The following is a 22,833-nucleotide window of genomic DNA, read 5'->3' as shown; positions in this document are numbered from 1 at the left end:
GTTTTAAAATAACATTTTTAAAAAAATTTTAAACCAAGAGTTTTCTGTCTTTAAGAATTAGTCATGTAATTTCAAAGGATTTATGAGGAAAAATGCAATCCACTTCCAAAAAAAGTCGATTATGAATGCAGACGGAAACATATCTTTTTCACTTTGTGATTCTTGTTTTTTTGGTTTGCATTTTATTTTACAATGTGGTAACAAGGAAATCATTTTCATGACTGCACATGTATAATCTATATCAAATGCTTGCCTTCTCAAAGAAGGGAGCAGGAAGGGAGAGAATATGGAACTCAAAATTTTTAAAAATAAATGTTAAAAATATTTATGTGTAATTAAGAAAAACAAAAATTAAATATAAAAAAGTAATTACAGTCATGCTCAAAATCTTTTGAGGCAATTTTTTTAGGTTCTAAGCTAAAGAATTGCTTGTTTCAAAGGGAATGACTCACAGACACACAAGCAAGAAAAATGCAAACTAGGCACTACTTCCTCACATTCTTAATTGTACCTGTCAATCCAACCACAATCATTTCTGTTAATTACTGGAGGTGCCTATACAATATACATTTTATGGGGAGTCTCTATTACCTCATGATCCCATATTCCTTCTCTGCTTCAATGACTAACATATGGGAGAATGAGGTGGCTTATTTATTTAAAAATAAAAAAGAGGAATTTGTGTATTTCTTAAATTCAAGACAATACTCTTTTCTTAAAGGGACTTACAATCTGTTTCTTTATCAATAATAAATCAAGAAGAAAAACTAGAGATTTCTCATCCTAAGTATTCTCATCTAATTTCTACATTAATTTTTTATTTTCCATTTACCCCTTAAAAAAAGCTTTTTAAGTCTTCACAAGTGTTCAAAAACTAATCTAATTTTAAAAGACCCAAAAAGTTATTTCTATTTTTCCATCTGCCTGAGGGATAAACATAAGACTGAGCTTAAGGTATTCTTCATAATATTCAGAATCAACTTTCCCAAAGCCCTTCGGCAACTAAGAGGAGGCCTAAAATAACAAAATCCTTGACTTTACATCAGAAAAGACAAGGATAATTTATTGCCTCATTAAGAGTGATAAGAAACAAATAGAGAACACTGCTGCAATTCCATGAGGTAATTAAATGATGATGACAAGTGGACATTGACTGTGACCAATAATTACGTGCATACTTGTTAACAAATTTCAATAAGTATTTGACCAAGCCATCACAAAAAGTGTGACACACTGAAAATGAAATTGATAGTTATGTAATATGAATTGCAAATTTTAAGGATAAAAAAAATTCAAATAACTTGCTCTACCCTTTATGTCCCAGAGCAACAGAGTCAAGAACTAGAATTTCAAATTTCTTGATTCTTAGCAGAGTCAGGTCATTAACAGCCAGTGTCCTCCTGCACCACTGGCCATGATCAAACCTCAGCTATGACAAAGGGAAGAGATGGGTACTGAGCAACCCAGAGATCACTGAGAAGGAACAAGAGGCTTTAAAACATAATGGAGACATTTCTGCAGTAATCCATCCCCACTGTAAAGAAGATCATAGACTGGAAAGGTACTCAGGAGGGATCTCATTTTACAGATTAGAAAGCTCATGTAACTGGGCAAAGGTCATATAAATAGTAAGTAGCAGGACTGGGAATGGAGCACAGGTTCCCTGACTTCCAAATCAACTACCCTTGAACCGCAAGAATACAGATGCATTGCAGGTAAAAGGCTGAAAACAGGATGGGAGATTGAAAGGGGGTAGTTGTGCAAAGACAGTCTTTAGACACCTGTGGCCGAGTTATAATTTCCATTATTGCTAGGATCTATGAAGCTGCTTTCAAAATAGCCATTTATAGGCAAATACCTTGCACTAGAGTAGTAAGGATTTCCTTCTTCTTCAAACCTTTTAATGATAGGGTCCTTTAGAGCAGCTTCTTCCTCACTGGAAAACTGAAAGAAAAAGGAATTCAGGACATTCAATCAATGATACTGGAGTGTATGAGTTCTCTGTTTAAACAACCTTAAGGAGTAAAACAAGTTCTTATACATTAACCCTTCATACCATTTAACTTCTCAAACTAATGAAATCAAATATCCATTTTTGGAAAACACTATTTAAAACAGCAATTTGACAACCTCATCTGTTTGGAACATGACCAGGAGCTAAGAAGTACCTCCAAGTGCCTAAGAGGTTCACAATAATGATGCAAGCTTAAAAAGCTGTAAAAATGAACTAAATATAATCTCATGTGAACCCATGAGCTCACAGATTTACTAAGTTATGTAATGAAAATGATAAAAATTTCTTTTTTCACTCATTTCTTTAATAAAGGATTTTCGCATTTATGTTTCACATGCTAAAATTGCTACAATAATTTTTAAACTAACTACATGACTTCCTGAAAATCAAAAGAAGGAAAGGGCAGCTAAGTGGTCCCATGGATAGAGTGTTGGGTCTGGAGTCAAGAAGACTCATCTTCATGATTTCAAATATGACATCAGACACTAGCTATATGACCCTGGGTAAGTCACTTAACCTATGTGCCTTGATTTCCTCATCTGTAAAAATGAGCTGAAGGAAATGGCAACCACTTCAATATCTTTGGCAGGAAAATCCAAAAATGGGGTCACAAGGAGTCAGACATGACTGAAAAATGAATGAACAAGAATACTATATATGTCAGGCAGAGGGCACAATAGATGGACGACTAGACTGGAGCAGAAAAAAACTGAGTAAAAATCTGGCCTCACATACTTACTATCTGTGTGACCCTTGACAAGTTGTTTAAATTCTTTCTGCCTCACTTTCCTCATATGTAAAATTGGAATAATAACAGAACCTATCTCCCAAGGTTCCTGTGAGGAACAGATGAGAAAATATTTGTAAAGCTCTTGGCAAACCTCAAAACTTTCTCTAAGTGTTACCTGTAACTGTTACATGGGTTTGTGCTTGAGCCTGGGAACACAGAGAAAAAAAAACTTCTTGTCCTCAAAGAGCTTTCATTTTACTGGGCAAGGCAGAAAACAAATAATAGGTAAATAAATATAATATAATTTGAAAATTAAAAAAAAATAATAAACACTCTGAAGAGGGGAAGGACCTGAAAAAAAGCTAAGAAGTCTCAGAGGTGGGAGTTAGGCAACAGTGCATTCCAGACATGGCGGACAATCTGTGCAAAAGGAAGAGAGGAAGGGATGGGAAGCCAAGTTTGAGGAACAACGAGGGGGCTGGTCTGCCTGGATCAAAGTGTGTGGGAAGGAAATAACATGGAATAAGTCTGGAAAGGTAGGCTAGAGCCAAATAGTGAAAGGCTTTAAAAGCCAAGCTGCAGAATTTGTATTTTATCCTAAAGGAAGTGGTATACTATAACTCCAAATGTGTATGTCTGTGTATGCACACATAGATGTATACAGGCACATATATTTGTACATAGATTTTCTATTAATTTTATATCTATAAAGGATGATTAGCACACAATCTACAAATAACAATAAACTGTTCACTACTATTTATTATAAATTACATATGGTTAATGGATTCTCATAGAATTCTTTCAATGATTTTTATCAAACCCTTGTATATATATATATATACACAACCTATGGTTGCAATTCAATCACAATTTAACAAATGGAGTTACATCCCATCCTGCCAATTTATTCCAATAAATTAACTGTCATCAAAACTGTTAGGTGACCTACTATTAAACTATTTCTCATCCTCGTACAAATTACATTCATTAAACAGAAACCTCTTCAGTACTCCTAAATGCAATTATGCTCATTATTCTTTGAAATTTTTGTATGATTGCATAAATTAAAATATTGTTTGATTCCACATTATTACTTATAAATCCTACAAATCATCTGAATCAATTTCATGCTTTAAAATTCCATTTAAATGATAATTTTTTTCACCAGCTATACATGGTGAAATTAGTTCTTCAGAAGTCAAAGAAGATGGTTCTCGTAAATCAAAATAATGTAAAATGCTTTTATCACTTTAATCTAATAAAAGACATAAGTTCAATATATTGAATTCTATTCCTAGAAGGAGCTTTAAATGTATTCCCTTTACTAAATGGAATGTCTTTACATTTATCTGATTTAATCAAATCTTCAACCTGAGATGCACACTCTCCAGTACCAGTCTTTAAATTTTCCAAAGCTCTTATAATATGTCTGATAAATTTTTGCACATTCTGAATGTGAGTTGATCTTAACTGTAAAGTGGTTTAAAGTAATGAAAATCTTCAAGAATATAATCACTAAAGCAAAGTCTTGCAAAAAAATTGTTACCTAATCTCTTTTCCAAACCAGAATAATCAGCAGAACAAGAAAAATTCATAAATAATGTCACATATGCATGTCATACAGCAGCAGTAGCTCATAAAATACATGCCACTCATATTGGTCCCAGGACTCTACCCATTTTAATAATTACAAGTTCTTTTGCTAGTTTTGAGATCAATGTGATTTTTTTTATTGGTAATGAAAAAAATGAATTTTATTCAGAAAAATTTTTAATCATTAACTTGTTTTATTTGAGATGCCAAAACATATCAAAAAAGTAATAATTGTAATCAATGATTTAAATAGTGTCAAATGATTCTTTCGGGACTCCATAGATGCTCCAGATTTTCCTCCCAGTATTTGACCATGCATCTTTGTTAGAAAAATTGTTTTTCCTTTTTTTTCTAAAGGAATGGGACTTGGAGAAGAAAGAGGAACTACTGATGGTGTTGCCACCTTCTCCACCCCATAAAAAGGAAGAAAAGAAAGTTGCTGAACCATTTAAGTGTATACAAGACCATGAGACATTCAAAGAAAATTCAATCAGGACAATTTTGAAAGTAACATGTTGATTTTACTTTCTAAAAAAAAGTCGTATGAAAACTTTATTCTACTTAATATGATGAAATGTTTCTTTTTTTTAAAACTCTTACCTTCTGTTCTAGAATCAATACTGTGTATTGGTTCCAAGCCAGAAGAGTGATAAGGGCTAGGCAATGGAGGACAAGTGACTTGCCCAAGGTCATACAGTTAGGATGTGTCTAAGACCAGATTTGAACCTAGGACCTCCCATCTCTAGGCCTGGCTCTCAATCCACTGAGCTACCTAGCTGCCACTGAAATGTTCTTTTTTTGTATTTTTAAAGTTCAGAATAAAAAATATTTTTTAAAAAGAGGGTTTTTCTTTTTTGTTTTGTTTTGCTTTAAAGATATTTGGACATAAAGGCCCTTTGGTTTTTAAATTTTTGAGGATCAATAAAAATTTGCCACAGATTATAAGTTAGAAAAAATAGTAAGCTCTTGGATCAGTCTTCAAAAAGATATTTTCTTTAACATTAGTGAACAATGAATTCATCATTAAAATGAATTTGAAGCCAGAGAAACTGAATTTGAAGCCACAGAATCTTGGATTTAAATCTCCTTAAGGCTTTTTCCTTCTTAGATAAGGTGATCATAAAAGTGAGTGATGAATGTGTTCACAGTGGGAAGGAGAAGAGGAAGAAGAGATACAAGAGGAGCTAAATCAATTCTGGCAGTCACTCACTGGGGAAAAAAAAAACATAATTGAGTAGTTCCAGGAACATACATCAGTTAATCATGTTAAATCTTATTACTAATACTAAAGTCATACATAATAAATTAACAAAAATTTCCGTCAAATCTAATAAAAATATAAAAAGAAAAAAACAATTTTGAAATGTCTACCTTTTTTGACTTGGTTTATCAGCAAGTTTCCATTGCCATTTCTTATACTTTAAAAGCTTAGTGAAATCAAAGCAGAAAATTGTGAGGGGGGTTTTATAGATAGTCTCTTAGATAGAGATCTCATATCTAAAATATATGGAGAACTTTGTCAAGTTTATAAGAATAATGCTCATCCCCCAACAGATAAGGGGGCAAAAGATACAATGAAGAAACCAATGTCATATATATGTATATGAAAAATGCTCTAAATCACTATTGATTAGGGCATAAAAAACAAAACAATTCTGAGATATCACCTACATCCATCAGACTGGCCAAAATGACAAAAGTGCAAAGTGACAAATGTTGGAGGGAATATAGAAAAATGGGGATACTAAGGCACTGTCGGTAGAACTGTGAACTGATCCAACCATTTTAAAGAGAAATTTGGAATTACATCCCGAGTTATAAAGCTGTCTATACACTTAGACCTAGCAATGCTGGATCTATTTCCCAAGGAGATCAAGAAAAGAAGAAAGGTGCCCATACATTCCAAAATATTTATAACAGTTCTCTTTGTAGTAGTGAAGAACTGGAAACTGAGAGGATGCCCATCAACTGGGGAATGGCTGAACAAATTGTGGTATATGATTGTGATGGAATACTAATGCACCCTAAGAAATGATGAACAGATTGATTTTTTTTAAGGTAGAAAGAACTATAGTATAGTATAGTGGTAGTCTCTCGGTGACCGAGAATGACTATTGTCTTTGTGCAGTTTCATCTACAGTGTACCCTCATGTGGCTTTGGAGTCCAAAGACTGAGGCGCAGAGTTTGTGGCACATGGGGCATGGGACGCCAGTTGTTATGGGAGGTGCGGTTGTGGCCTGGTGTCGGCATTCACATGCAGCGGCAAGACGTTGACATCACTCATCTTCAAAGGTGGTGGCGGCATGGTGAATGTGGGTTTGCCAGCTGCTTCTGTCAGAGGCAGCGAGTTCTAGTTGCTTTGGTGTAATGCCAGTCCACTTCAAGTTGGACTTTAGCTGATCCTTGAATCTTTTCTTTGGTCGGCCTTGTTTCCTGAGTCCGGCTGACAGTTCACCATAGAATACCTGTCTTGGTATTCGCTGTGGGTCCATGCGGATGACGTGTCCAGACCATCGTAGCTGGGTTTTAAGGACCATGACTTCGATGCTGGTGGAGTTGGCTCTGTCGAGGAATTCCTGATTGGTGATTCGGTCCTGCCATTGGATCCTCCTGATTGACCGGAGAGAGCGTTGGTGGAATTGCTCCAGCTGTTTCATGTGCTTCCGGTACAATGTCCATGTCTCGCAACTGTACAGGAGCGATCTGAGGACCACTGCGTTGTACACTTTGAGCCTCGTCGCAGTGCTTACACCGCTGTGTTGGAGGACTTTGCAGCGCAGCTGCCCAAGTGCCTGGCTGGCCTTTTGGATCCTGGCATTAATCTCGTGGTCTAGGGACCCATCGTTGGCGATGGTGCTGCCCAGGTACTTGAAAGTGTTGACGTTAGAAAGCTGCGTGCCATCAATTGTAATGCACAGCTGGTTCGTTGGCCTCCCTGGTGCAGATTGGAACAGCACCTCTGTTTTGTTGAGGCTGATAGTCAGGCCAAACAGTTTTGTTGCAGTGGAGAACCTGTCCACAATGGTTTGGAGATGATTTTCTTGGTGGGCCATGAGAGCACAGTCATCTGCAAAGAGAGCTTCCAGGATGAGTCTCTGTTGTCTTTGTTTTTGCAGTCAGGCGGTGAAGGTCGAATAGTGAGCCATCCAGTCGGTATTTGATGTAGATGCCCAGGTCTAGATCCATCACAGCATGCCGTAATACTTGGGTGAAAAATAAGTTGAATAGTACTGGAGCGAGGACACAGCCTTGTTTCACGCCATTGGAGATGTTAAAGCGATCAGAAGTCTCTCCACCAGATAGGACTTCCCCTGTCATGTCGACATGAAAGAGCTGGATCAGTTTGACGAATTTTGCTGGGCAACCGAGCTTGCTGAGGATCACCCACAATGCATCCCTGTTCACTGTGTTGAACGCCTTCGTCAGGTCTATGAAGACAACGTAGAGACTCAGGTTCTGCTCAAGGCATTTTTCCTGCATTTGCCTCACTGTGAAGACCATGTCGATGGTGCTGCAATCTGGTCAGAAGCCACATTGTGATTCAGATAGGTTCTGCTCTGAAACAGATGACAGGAGTCTGTTGAGTATAACACGGGCGAGGATCTTTCCAGCAGTGGAGAGTAGTGAGATGCCTCTGTAGTTGTCACAGGCTGCTCGTGCACCTTTGTTCTTGTATAGGGCTACGATGGAGGCATCTCTGAGTTCTGGGGGCATGTCTTCCTCTTCCCATATGCTGGTCAGCACTATGTGGAATGCCTGGAGCGCCTGTTCCATTTAAGGCCTTGTACACCTCGGTTGGGATCCCATCTTTACAGGATGCCTTGCCTGCACTCATTTTGTTTAATGGCTTTTTGGACTTCCTCTATTGAAGGAGGGACGTCAAGTTGTTCAATGGAGCAGTTTTGGGGGATCTGGTCAAGGGTGCTTTGGTCGACTTAAGAGGGTCGTTTGAGAAGCTGACTGAAGTGTTCTTTCCACCTGTTGCTGATGCCTTTTTTATCTTTTATGAGAGTGTCACCGTCAGAGGATAGCAAGGGAGTGGTGGTGGGTTTTAATGGCCCATAGACAGTCTTGAGGGCACTGAAAAATTGTTTGTAGTTTTTCATATCAGCAAACCGCTGGATTTCTTCTGCCTTTTTTTTCCCACCATCAGTCTTGCATTTTCCTGATCTCACGCTGCGCTGTGGCTTGGAGAGACTTGAATCTGTCCTTTTTAGGAGCAGAGTTTGGGTTATTTTGCCACTCCATAAAGGCTTTGTTCTTTTTGCTCAATAGGTCTTCAATAGCAGTGTTGTTCTCCTCGAACCAGTCCTGGTGGTTGCATTGTTTTGGGCCTAGGACTGTCTTTGATGTTTCCTTCACTGCGTCTCTGAACTGGTTCCATTTCTTGGTTGAGCTTCCAGTGAGTAGTCCCTTGGCAGACAGCTTGTTGTCCAGGCAGGACTGGAATTTTCGCAAATAAGATGGATCTCTAAGACGAATCACGTTGTAAAATGCGTGAACTGTCTGGGCGCGTTTTGGATGGCAAGGCACAATGTACATTTTAAGAGTCATTCTAACCAATCAGTGGTCTGTCCAGCATTCAGCTCCTCTCATGGCTCTGGTGATCTTTACATCCTGGGTGTCTCGCTGGCGTACAATGATGTAGTCAGTGAGATGCCACTGTTTTGATCGTGGGTGCATCCACGTTGTTTTATATTTGTTCGCCATTCTGAACACAGTGTTCATGATGGTGAGTTCGAAGTCTGAGCATTTGCTAAGTAGCAGTAGGCCGTTGTTGTTTATTTTGCCCATGCCGTGTTTGCCGAGCACTCCTTTCCATCTTTCATGGTCCTGGCCAACACGGGCGTTGAAGTCTCCCAGTAGTATCAGCTTGTCATTTGTGGGCACTGAGTGCAGGACAGCACTCAGGTCAGAGTAGAACTGCTCGATGGTCTCCTCTGTGCTGGTCAGTGTTGGGGCATATGCGCTGATTATTGTGGCATACCGGTCTTTGCTGAGAGGTAAACAGATCTTCATGAGCCTCTCGCTGATGCCTACAGGCAAGTCTGGAAGCTGTTTGAGCAAACTGGTCTTGATGGCCAGGCCAACACCGTGGATTCTGTCTTCATTTGAAGCTCTATCTTTCCAGAAGAAGGTGTATCCAGTGGTGGGTTCGCTGAGTGATCCCTCTTCTGGTAAGCGTGTTTCGCTTAGGGCTGCGATGTGGATGTTATATCGCGCTAGTTCTTTACCCATTAGAGCTGTTCTTCTCTCAGGTCTTGGGGTATTCTCTCTATCAATAATGTCCTGATGTTCCATGCTCCTAGTAAGAGTTTCTTTGTATTTTTCCTTTGATTTCGACCTCTTAAAGGGGATGACCCGCCAGCTGCGGTGTGCTGACCGGGTGTTGGTAGGGCAGGCAATGTTTGGGACACTTTTTCTAGTCCCCTCCCTTGATTAGGGTGAGCAGTGCTGTCCTAGAGAGGGCTGCTCAGTCGCCCAGGATGCTGCCAAACGTCCCTGCTGCCCACAGGGCCGAGTGACCACTGGTCCGTGGGCCGCCTACGTGCAGGATCGTGACTACAACTGCCAGTGGTCACCTCCACCTGTTGCATCGCCACTCCCCCATTGCCACAGGTCTTGAAGAGGGTGGGCAGGGTTAAGATAGATGAGTGTGCACAAAGATACTTGTGCGTGAAAGAGATTTAAGTGGAAAAGCTGATGCACAGAGACAGTCCCACTTTCTCAGCGTTGGAAGCCTGGGTCCAGTGGCACGAAAAATTATTACATCTGGAGACTTCCTCAGCTGCATTGGATGGCTGTGTTGTCCTTTGTGCTCCAACACGCCCTAAGCACTCCACAGTGCTTTGCTGCGTCACCCTCTCAGCCGTTGAACCTTCTTATTGGTTTCTTCAGTCTGTTTAGTCGAAGCAGTCTTCACATGCTGGGTGAGCAAAGCCCTGGTTCACCAGGGGTCTATGACCCGATGGCTACCCTCACAAGGTTTGGCCGGCCTGTCGAAGCCGTTGCCTGTGGTGTGGCTGCTGCCACATGCTAGCAGCTACTGGGAGCCACAAGTGAGAGCTGGGTGTCAGGTGGGGGTCAGAGGCTGGAGAGATGCCCTAGGAGGGCATGATAAGCCCTCCATACCAGAGATACTACCCCTCCCTGAGCACCAGATAATGAACAGTATAATGAATAGAACCAGGCGAACATTATACACAGCCACAGAACTAATCTTGGAAAAATAAACTCTGAGTGTTACCTCCAGAAAGTGAACAGAAAGGTGAAGTATGAAAGACTTGATTTATATGTACATGTTGATGGTCTTGAGGATATTTTTGTGATGTGGGGAGGGTAGGAAGGAACTGAGACACTAGTGGACAGGATTTATTATGTAGATGTGAAGAAAAGTAAGTTAAATATATAGAATATTTGTGATTTCATTTATGTACTTCTTTTTCTTTGTGTACAGAAATGCTTGTTTCGTTTGGCTTTCTAAAATTGGAAGAAAAAAGAGATCTTCTGTTTTCATCATTAACTGCAGAACCCTTCTACTCATCACACCCTTGAAAATATTTTAAAGCAAAATGGAACAATACCAGTTAAATTTATTTAAATCTCACTAACTGCAAATTTTCAGATGCAGTTAGACTCTACTACATTTTATGCTGTAACTTTATGACATTTTCTTTGAAACTAAAAATTTTGCACCTGAACAGTGCCAATGGTTGTGGCCTAGAACAAGTGAAAAATAAAAGGCATCTTTACCTCTTTCCCTTCTCTTGTTTTTTGGTCTCTTGCTATTGTGGCTAAAACATTTGCAGCTTGTTCTCCTCCCATCACTGAGATTCGAGCATTTGGCCAAATGTAGAGAAATCTTGGACTTAAAGAAGAAAGGTAGTCAAATATAAACAATGTAGAGCAAAAAGATACCTTTCTACCTAAAAATTTAGGCTCATTTATTTTTTTCATCAAATATAGCTGTTTTAGTTGGCTTTTTTGTTGTTGTTGCTTACCAATCCTATAAATAGTTGTATGTGAAACCAATTTTGAAATCTTAAAGTGATTCTCTTATTTCCTTCCCAAAAAGCTAATTACTTTCAACTAAAAGGAAAGAGACATTATATTCTGATTAATAAATCAAACATAACAATCCAAGTTTCATTACCATGTCTGAAAATAGCAAAAATTACTATTAACACAGTGATACTTTCTAAGAAGCATAAAAAGTGATTAATTAAAAATAAAGCCTACAATATGTCTCAAGAAATTCTTCCCTATAATATTCAGTTCCACCCCTGATATATGATAATATAGACTACAGGCTTGGCTGATCAAAGGTCATGTCAGGACCAGTCAATGTTAAAAACTATCCTGAATAAAAGGGTACATTGAAGGCAAATGGGAAAAAGTAGTCAGCTTCTGTATATGGACACTTACGAATATGCTCTGCCACACATCCCATAATTTCCAGCACCATAAGATCCTCCAAGGATGATGGTAATTTTAGGTACATTGGCACAAGCTACAGCAGTCACCATCTTGGCTCCATCCTTTGCTATTCCTCCAGCTTCATATTCTTTACCAACCATAAATCCTTAAGTGAAAGGACAGAAACGAACTTCTGGATGATGGAATTAATGTACAATATAGTACCACATAATTAAATCCAATAAGCATTAATCAAGCACCTACAATGTGACAGGCACTGAGCTAGGAACTAAGGATACACTAACAGGGTAGAGGAAAAGTGTGCAGAGCATGGAGCACAGAAAGTGACAGGGAATAAACTATACAAAGATAAGCAGAGGGTGCCTTCCAGGTATGAGACAGTCTATGCAAACACATGAAGAGAAAGAGAGATACTGAGTATAGAAGTAGGCAGCAGGCCAGTTTGGCTGGCATACATATCACATCAAGGGCAGTAATATGTATTAAATCCAGAGAGAGCCCGCAGTCAGATTGTGAAGGGTTTTAAATATCAGGCTCAGCAATTTATATTTTATCTTGGAGGAAACAATGAAGATGTTTGAGCATGGTAGTGGCATGGTCCAACTTGTACCCTAGGCAATGATTTCTTGTTGCTGAGCTCTATAGGAAATACATAGTCACCATAGCAAAGGTAAGGAGACCATGGAAGAAGGATGAAAAGACCATTAGCTTCACAGACACCTTCCCCTATATCTGACCAACTATAGATTCAATCTGGGTAATAATTTGCTTTAAAAATGTAGATATCCCTCATGATAATATAATTGGTCCATCATTCGTAACACCTTATCAGCAAGATGCGAGTAGCAGCTGCTAACTTTAGTCTAATCTTCTTAACTGAGCTAGAGAGTCTAGCTTGGAACATTTCTTCTATTGTCTGATACACCAAGAGGGGAAAAAAGAGAGATGGAAAAGCCAAATTCTCAACATGTTCATTTTTCTCCCCATATTTCACAGACCCTCAGGGTTATCTAGATCAAAGCCATAACAAAGTAAGAATCCTTTCTAGGGCATCCCTGCAACTGGTCATCCAGGTTTTTACTGAAAGCTTTTTTTCTCTAGTGAGAGGGAATTTATTACTCTATTCATTTGTTAGGATACTACAGGATAGCCCCATCTAAGTATAATCTACACCACCTGATTCTGAATGATTTTTTGATGGCAATAAAGCAATTAAGATATTTTTTCTTCTCAGTACTCCAATGAAAAAATTATTTTATCTAAATTTATACAAAAATTTCTTAGTTCCACATTTGTCTGAATTTCCCCTGGAATTTGTCTTTTTTAAGGGAAGAGGAAAAAATTAAGAATAAATCCCCATATTCTTGTACGGTTGAGGTTTACTGATTACCTAAACAGGGTTTCCTACAGCCAAATTATCAAAATGCAAGCAAACATATCAAAAATATAAATACATCAACACTTTAATTTACTGGCACTCATGTGGCACTCTTATACGACAAATCTAGGTGACAGAGCAGACTTAAGCTAGGAGCCAACTCTTGCCCCCTTGCATGTGTGGCCCTATGTTTTTCAAAATGTTTTAGTACTGACTTGGATTAAATCAGAGTTGAAGACATTTATCAAACTTGTAGACATCATATAGCTGCAAGGGACAGTTATTGTGTTGGACAAAAGAGTAGGGATCCAGAAAGATATAGGAAGTTTATAAATAAGAGATGAATCTCATAAGATCAAATTTAATAGGGATGAATGTAAAGTCTCATTTTGGGTTAAAGAGACAAGAGTTCAGGTGGACTACCAAGTGAGCCACAAAAGCAAATGCTTCTTTGTACTGCTCTAACAGAGGTATCACGTCTGGAACAAGGGAGGAAAGAGTCCTGCTGGATTTTGCCTTGAACAAACAATACCTGGAGCACTGTTGGGAGACAATTTAAAGAGCATTCATTTAAAGTACATTTTCCAACAAGAGGGTAATCATAATAGTGAAAGGCCTGGAGGCCAAGTACACAATCATTTAAAGAGACTATGAATGTCTGTCCTCGTTTATTACAGAAATTTAGTAAAAAGAGCTAAATCTTCTAGTTTTAAATACCAAATGGAACACTATTATATTCTTTCATGCCAATATAATATTACTGAACTTCATATTCAAAAATTATGATCCTTATGAAAGAGTGAAATAGATTTATCTCTAATTTCTTTTGTAATAAACTTAAAGCAGATCATTCATATAGTATACATAGTGATATTCAAACAACCTGGGAAAGTAATTTCCTTTTTTTTAAAGTTGTCAGGACAATCATATGTTTTCATCTTGATGATGACAATAACAATAAAGCTGTCTGAGGAAAAATACCATGTCAAGTCAGTCTGAGGTTTTTAGTATTCACTAGCAGAGTTTAAAAATACAGGCTGTACCTTCAAATATGGCTTCTTAAAACTTTGATGAAATAAAAATGAATGTTTTATAGAGACATACAAAGTCAACATTTTCAGTGAGTGGCTCAAAGTCAAACTGAAAACAATCCACTTTTTATTCCTATATATATATAACTCAAGGAAAAAATCTGGTAACATAAGAGACACCTTCTAAATCATTCTTTTATTATTAGAATTTATGGAATACCTACAACACAAGTATTAATCACTACAACACAACAGATACGTACCTAGCTAGTAGGTCAGGAAAGAATAATTATTTTCATCATATATTTAGAGAGTTCCCATTGGACAAAAAGGCTGTATTCTAAAAGCTCATGAGTTAACTCACCAATTCAATACATGGAATTCCATTTCCAATGGCAATAAGGTCCCTTGATAAAGGCCTCTTTTTAAAATTGATTCCCCAAGAGATCAAAGAAAAAAGGAAAATATTTATATGTACAAAAATATGTATAACAGCTTTTTTTGGTGTAGCAAAGAAATGGAGACTGAGGGGATGTCCATCAATTGAAGAATGGCTGAACAAGTTGTAGTATATGAGTGTGATGGAATACCATTGTGCTTTAAGAAATGGCAATGAGGATGGTTTCAGAAAAACCTGGGGGAAATTATAAGAAGTGATGCAAATTGCAGTGAGCAGAATCAGGAGAATATTACAGCTGTGAATGATTTAGCTACTCTGATCAATACAATTCAAGACAGTTCCAAAGGATTCATGATGAAAAATGCTATCCACCTCCAGAGAGAGAACTGATGAGCAATCAATGCAGATTTAAGCAAATTTTTCCATTTTATTTTTCTTGGGGGTTTTTTTGGAGCATGGTTAATACAGAAATATATTTTGCAGGATTTCACATATATAATTGGAATCATATTGCTCGCTTTATCAGTGAGTAAAGGAGAAGCTAAAGAGAAAGCAAGGATTTTGAGCTAAAAATTTTTAAATGACAATTTTAAAAATTGATTAAATAAAGATAAACCTTTTTTTAAATACCAATGTAGCTGACTATGGCATATGTCCAATGAAAAATTACAATCTTACAATAATGTTTTTGTTTGAAAACAAAAATAGTCAATATAAAACAAAACTAAATGAAGTTTACTTGGAATGCTAATATTGAGGAAAATCAAATTGAACTAGAAGATGACAAAAGAGATAGAAACTTACACAGATATTCTTATGGGAACTTCTGGGTACATTTTAGATCCTTAAAGACTGATAGTGGTAGTTCTTTTTAATTATGAATCACAAAATTAAAAATTAATCACATTCTCATTCTTTGACACATATCTACTCCTCCTCCATAGCCCTACTTAATAAGCTTATCAATATGATTAGGTTAATTTTATAGTTCACAAGTGGAATGAAGCTTAAAAATTACTCCTAGAGAAAAGGAAATGAACATTTATTAAGTGTCAGTATGTGTCAGGCACTATGCTAATAGCTTTACTATTATTATCTCATTTGATCCTCACAACAACCCTGACAGATAGATGCTATTATTATCAATAATTAATATATATATTAATCCTATATTTATTCAAAAGCACTAAATTCTGGAAGTCACCATACCATACTGATTAAGTCTGCTATAGTTTCACTCTGCAGAACTTCATCTGGCCCCTTCATCGGAATCCTCTATTCTTCTCTGACTTCCTACCATGTTCTTCTCCCCAGGCGTTCCAAACTTCTTTCTCAAGATCATCTTACAGATGAGAAAACTGAAGTAAACAGAGCTTAACTGATTTGCTAAGGATCACATAGCTAGTAAGTGTCTGAAACAGGATATGAATTCAAGTCTTCCTGACTCCAAGTTCACACTGTGCCACCTAGCTACCTCCAGGAGACAGGTATTTCCATTTTTCAATAGTTTACCATCTCTCCACATCCAGAGAAAGAACTGTGGAACCAGAAATGCATTAGAAAAATATGTGTTCAATCACAGAGCTCGATAGGGATGTGATTAGGGTTTTGATGTTAATGGATCACTCTACTGCAAATACAAATAACATAGAAATATGTTTTGAAGAATGATACATGTGTAAACCAATGGAACTGCTTGTTGGCTTTGGGGGGGTAGGAGAAATAGGGGGAGAGGAGGGATTATGAATCATGTAACCATGGAAAAATATTCTAAAGAAAAAGAAAAAGAAAGAAAAAAAGAAAATAAAAAATAGTTCTACCATCTCACCAATAACTAAATGCTAAAGCCACAAAGAAAAAGTTAGAATATTCTGAAGCTTAACAGAACTTATGTGCTAATGGGGCAGCAAAGTAGTTATAGTGTTAAGACAACATTAGTTCAAATCCTACTTCAGTGATTTATTAGAGTGTGACCCGAAGCAAGTCACTTCAACCTTGGGGTCCTTATCTGCAAAAACAGCACCTATCTCACAAGGCTATTGTGAGAATCACATGAAATAATATATGTAAAGTGCTTCAGATATCTGAAAGCACTATATGAGAGTTAGCTATTATTACTATGAGAGATTCGCAGATATAAATTAGTACATATAAATACAAAGTAGATAAAAGGCAACTTTAGGAAGGAAGGTATTTTCAGCACCAGAAGGAATCAGGAAAGGCCTCCCAAAGAAGTCATAGCTTGAGCTGATTAATAAAAAGTTATTTCAGGAGGATGAAAAGGGCTCTGCAAAGATTAGGAGTGAGAGCATTCCACATGGGAGACAACCAGTGAGAAGGCACAGAGGGTCGGATGCTAACTATTTTATCCTGTAGGCAAGAGGGAGCCACTGAAGACTTTTTGAGCAGATTAATTGTATGATCAGATCTATTTTGTAGAAATATCAATTTAGTAGTTGTATAGAGGATGGAATGGAGAAGGGAAAGATTTTAGGTAGAGAGAAAAATTCAAAACTTAAATGAACAATCAGCACAAGATGTAAAATGAACCTGCACTAAAGTAGACAATTTATGAGTAAAGAGAAGGATGTGTATTTAAGAGATATTATAATGGAAGATTAAGAAAACAGCAACTAATTCATTAAGGGGAAGAAAAAAAAAAGAAGAGTTAATTAAGGATGACTCCCAGGCTGAGAACCTGGGTTACTGGAAAAGTCTTGAGAAGAAATAGCTTTAGGAGAAAAAATAAAAAATATTTTGGATGTGTTGAGTTGAAGATATATCAGGACAGTCATATTCCACAGATAGATGGTAGTACAGGGTTGAAATTAATAGTGACATTAAGATAATATAAAAAATGTATATATACACACGCCTTTGTGTACGTGTTTGTTTGTGTGAGAAGGATGAGCAAGGAAAAAAGACTAAGGGGGTGCTATCTGTCAAATTGCTAGGAAAACCAGGAGAACAATGTCATAAAAGCCAAAAAGAAAAAAGAATACAGAAGGCCATATTTAGCAGGGTCAAAAGCTACAGAAATATCAAGCAGAAGAATGAGGACTCAGAAAATGTAGCATCCCAGGTATATTATCATCTTGAAAGTATTATTGATATATTGATATTGTAACCTATGTGCTCATGTACCAGACGCATGGTCATGTTACTTCTCGATTATTATATTTCCAAATCTTGTCCAAAGGACAAAAGAATTCCCGGGCAGGACATTAGCTGCCATAGGGTCCTAGCTACCTCCATACCAAGCCAGATGTTTGATTAACCTCCTTCTCTATGATCATGTGGTTGTCAATTGAGCCAATGTTAAATCTTATGCCATGTCACATGGTCATTAGCTACCGCCCACTCCACATTCCTGGATTCTCCAATAAAAGATTGGAAACACATGTAGCTCTCTCTCTCTCTCTCTCTCTCTCTCTCTCTCTCTCTCTCTCTCTCTCTCTCTCTCTCTCTCTCTCTCTCTCTCTCTCTCTCTCTCTCTCTCTCTCTCTCTCTCTCTCTCTCTCTCTCTCTCTCTCTCTCTCTCTCTCTCTCTTTCTCTCTCTCTCTCTCAGAAGAGCATGCATGCTGGAACCCATGTTGTTCAACTCTTTATCTTTGAGTCTTTGTTCCTTTATTATGTTCTCTCTTTCTCTCTCTCTCTATCCCCTTCACTCATTCTCCCTCAGTTTCGAACTCTCCTTTTCAGGAATCTACCCATGAATACATTAACAAGTGACTGCAGACAGTAGCTTCAGAAAATAACTACTCAATTTAACAATTAAAGAGATCACTGGAAATTGTAGAGAGCAGCTCCAGTGAAGTTCTGAGAGAAGTCAGATTCTATAGGACTAAAAAAGCAAAAGGGAACATTTTCAGTCAAGGTGGTGATGGGAAAAGTCACAGAAGAGCCCAGTTTTCCCCATTACCAGAGCAAAGATTTTTTTTTAAATCCTTATCTTTTGTCTTAGAATCAATACCAAGCATCAGTTTCAAGGCAGAAGAGCAGAAGAGTGGTAAGGGCTAGGCAACTGTGGTAAGTGACTTGTCCTGGGTCACACAGTCCAGCAAAGATTTTTAGAATAAACCAGTTCAAATAACAATCAAGAAATCTTTTTTTTTTCTTTTTAAACCCTTACTTTGTGTCCTAATAACAATACTGAGACAGAAAGGCAAGGGCAATGCAAACATGGTTAAATGACTTGCCCAGGATCTCACAGCTAAGAAAAGTGTCTGAGGAGAGATCTGAACCCAGGTCCTCTCAACTCCAAACCTATACCACCTACTTGCCCCACAATCAAGAAATCTAAAGGCAGGCAACAATAAGTTCTTTCATCAAAACCAGAACAACATAAAAAGAGAGCCAGAAGCCTATGGACACTAAAAGAAGAGTCCTCCAAGAGAACCTTCTTAATGCCCAGGTCTGATCATTTCATTCTTCTGATGAAAACTTCAATGGCTCTGCCCTGGGTCTTCTTCTCTTCTCCCTCACTGACTTCATCAACTTCCATGGGTCTAACTGCAGAAGCCAGATCACTCTGAGCCCAAGACCAGCCATCTCTTCCCTGCGCCCCCCACCATTTCTTACATCAGTCTACCTGGAACTCTCTTTATCATATTTTATCCTGTCACATCTGCAGATATGTCTTATAATCTCTGTTATATGTTCTTTGGGGACAGGAACTAGGTTGTTTTTCATCTTTGCACTGAAATTAAATATCATAGGGAATTTACATAAAGCATTTACTTAATGAATGTTTCCTGAATTTTGTAAGTGAAGTTCCTAAAAGAGTTTAATTTTATTCTCGGTTCTGTGAGATAACAAATAAAAGATTGGACCTGGGATTTCAATAATATAAGCAATTCCCAGGGAGGAAATTCCAACTACCCATAGACACCACCAGTTTCTCTACAACTTAAGGTCTTAGAGAGTTGACTTGAACACTAAGAAGTTAAGTGAACTGTACAGGGTCAGTCTGTATTAAAAGTGGGCTTTGAACACAGGTCTTCCTGGCTTCAAGTTCAGTTCTCTAGCCCTTATGGCATGTTGTCTTTTGAAGCTGGGATATAAAGTGTATTGAAATAACTACAGGGGCCTTAAAAATGATCTGGTACGATCACTTTCTTACAATAAGAAAACTGAAGTCTAAATAAGTAAGAAGTGACCTGTCTACAATCATATCGATTTAGTAGAAGGACTGAAGTCTACAATTTTGGTCTCCCAATTCTCACTACAGAACTCTTTCTATGACCCTACACCGCCTGCCCTCAAGCATGTACGACTCACAGGCCTTGGGTCATGGCTCAGAGTTACAGTTTGCAGAGATGTAGTATCTGCTCTGGTAGGAGGGGTTTCCTCATCAGGTTTCTCATGCTCCACTGAAATTATGGGTAAGGTCACATGACTGAGACAAAGAACCCCTACACACACACACACACACACACACACACACACCAATAGAGGTTTCCAGTTCAAGAAAGCAGGTGTGCTATTCATAAAATGTAGGAGACAGAAAAACAGCATCAGTAAGAATGGAGAGAGAGGGGCATGGTTGTTTGACATTCATGCATGTTGTGTACATGAAGTCTTTCCTCACCTTCTTGGTTGTTAGTGCCTTCTTCCCTGTCCCTCCAAATTTACATATAAAAACTATATATGCACAAACATACAAATTATATATATATGCATACAATACACGATTATTATGTATTAAAAGTATATTTGCAAAAAGATATGCACATTTAAATATTTTGCATATATTTATTTAAGTATATGTTGTCTCCTTCAATAGAATGTAAGTTCCTGGAGGAAAGGGATTATTTCATTTTTGTCTTTGAATTTGAGGGTCTAGTATAATTCCTGACACATAGAAGGAGCTTTCTAAATGCTTGCTGAATGATTTCCAAATTAGGCATTCACAATGGACAAGAAAGACCACATAGTTTGCTTTCTTCAGGTAGTTAAGATTCAGTTAAGATTGAAAAATCCTTAAATAAAGATTTCATACAAATCCTCAAAACCAATCATGGTATTTTCTTACCAGTAATATTCTGAAGGAATACAAGGGGAATTTTTCTTTGGCAGCATAACTGAATAAAGTGAGTTCCCTGTAAGAAAGAGAAAAATTATTTTTTTAAACATAACAAATAATTATAATTACAATTAAATCACAATTACAAATGTATTACTATGCTTCCTTCAAAACAAAATAGGACAACCTAGAAAAAAAAAGAAAATATAACTTCACTTTGCTTTTCAAGTTTAATAGCTTGCCAACAACAATGTTTCTACCAAAAGCTACTCATCTATTGGCAATAGGATATATGCTCTGTGCTCCTTTATGATGTTGCTAATAAAATTGACCTGAGTTATCTATCGTTTTGTAACCACCTTTTTAATAAACAGTACACATCTATAAGGCCTACAGGGGATAAAATCTATAGTTATAGAAGATAGAATTTTTTTCCTTTTTTTGAGATCCAGATGGGTGTTTTTGTGTAAAAATAATTTATACTGTAACTGGCCACAAGCTAAGAATGGTTTTTATATTTGAAGATAGGATAAAACTTCAGTTAAAATGTAAAAACCAGGGGACAGCTGGGTAGCTCAATGGATTGAGTGCCAGGCCTAGAGATGGAAGGCCTTAAGTTTAAATCTGACCTCAGACACTTCCCAGCTGTGTGACCCTGGGCAAGTCACTTATCCCCCCTTGCCTAGCCCTTACTGCCCTTTCTGCCTTGGAACCAATATACAGTATTGATTCCATGACGGAAGGCAAGGGTTTAAAAATAAATAAATAAAAATAAAATGTAAAACCCATTCTTAGCTACGGACCATATGAAAACAGATCGAGGTACTTTCCCAACTCCATAACTAACCAATCCAAGCTACCAATCTAGACAAAACCAACCAACACCAGCTTTTTCATATACATAACAATTTCTTCATCTACAGAACATTTCTACACACGGTGCCTAAACACAGGTAACCTTGTATCTCAACTAATATGCAAAGACCTCCCTAGTAAAAACTTCTGAATCATGATGCACAAAATTTGATGACTTTAATGGTGTATCAAAATATTTTAAAGTAATATGGAAAAATTAGTCACGTATCCAAAATCACATTTGCTCCTCCCCCACAAATCAGTTTCTCCTTCTAACTCCAATATTTCTGTTAAAAATGCCAACATTCTCCCAGTTAACTCTGGTCTGAAACTTCAATCACCTCTGACTCCTCCATCTCCCTCCCCTCCCATTTCGAATTAGTTGCCAAGTCACAATGATTCTATTTCAGTAACATCTTTTACAACAAACCCCTCCCTCTCCCATCCTAGTGCTGGACTTCTTTCCACTGGACTGTGCAATTGCAAGGGTTTCCAAATTGATTTTCCTGTCTCCTATCTTTCTTTCCACTAATGCATTCAACATGCCAATGGGAGATTAATCTTTCTTTCTTTCCTGTGTTTTATCAATAGTTTTTTAAAACACCAATGCCACTTCCTAATGATTCCTCCCCTACCTCTATAACACATTGGTTATATCTGACAATGAATGCCCATGGTTAACCACATTGTTACTGAGAGGCGGGAGGGCTATACCAATAGTCCTCAGAAGTCATGCTACATTAATAATTCCTAAATAATCTTCTTAATATACACTTCATCACATAACTCTTCTGCTCAAAAGCTTCCAATACTTTTATCCTCCCTACAAATAAAATCCAAAACCTTCAGCCTAACATTAAATCTACCTTTCTAGTCCCATCTCATAATATTCTATTTCATGCCATGTACATTCTAGATGACTCGGACTATTTAATGATATGTAAACACATTTTAAACTTCTCAAACTTCATGAAATGTTTTCTTCCCCAATTTCTATTTTCTTAATAATTTTTTCTTTACATGTAAAAGCAATTTTAATCATTTTAAAATTTTTGAGTCCAATTCTCCACCTCCCTTCCTTCCTACCTCCCTGAAATGGCAAAAAATATGATAACAATTTTACACAGACAATAATGTAAAAGATTTTTTCTGTATCAGTTATTTTGTGGAAAAGAATGCAAGAAAAAAAATGAAGAAAGAATGTGAACTACAGTATATTTAAGCCTGCATTTGGACTCTATTGGTTCTTCCTCTGGAGGTGGATAGCATTTTTCATCATGAGTCCTTCAGAATTGTTTTGGATCACTATTCTATTAAGAATAGCTGGGGACAGCTGGTTAGCTCAGTGGATTGAGAGCTAGGCCT

The 22,833-nt window shown here is 37.4% G+C and overlaps 1 protein-coding gene across 1 annotated transcript in view; it reads right to left on the bottom strand.

Moving 5' to 3' along the window:
• MCCC2 (methylcrotonyl-CoA carboxylase subunit 2) overlaps positions 1–22,833 on the bottom strand; it is a 93,955-nt gene that overhangs the window by 4,662 nt on the left and 66,460 nt on the right. Inside the window, exons 13-16 of the mRNA XM_007486501.3 lie at positions 20,623–20,689; positions 11,767–11,923; positions 11,095–11,209; positions 1,859–1,944 (exon numbers count right to left, since the gene is read on the bottom strand). Of these exons, the coding sequence (XP_007486563.1) occupies positions 1,859–1,944; positions 11,095–11,209; positions 11,767–11,923; positions 20,623–20,689 (425 nt within the window). The remainder of the gene's footprint in view (positions 1–1,858; positions 1,945–11,094; positions 11,210–11,766; positions 11,924–20,622; positions 20,690–22,833) is intronic.

The sequence above is a fragment of the Monodelphis domestica genome, chromosome 3, assembly GCF_027887165.1.
Source record: "Monodelphis domestica isolate mMonDom1 chromosome 3, mMonDom1.pri, whole genome shotgun sequence".
Taxonomy (NCBI): Eukaryota; Metazoa; Chordata; class Mammalia; order Didelphimorphia; family Didelphidae; genus Monodelphis; species Monodelphis domestica.
The sequence above is the reverse complement of the archived record's forward strand: the minus strand, read 5'-3'. Positions and strand labels throughout refer to the sequence as shown.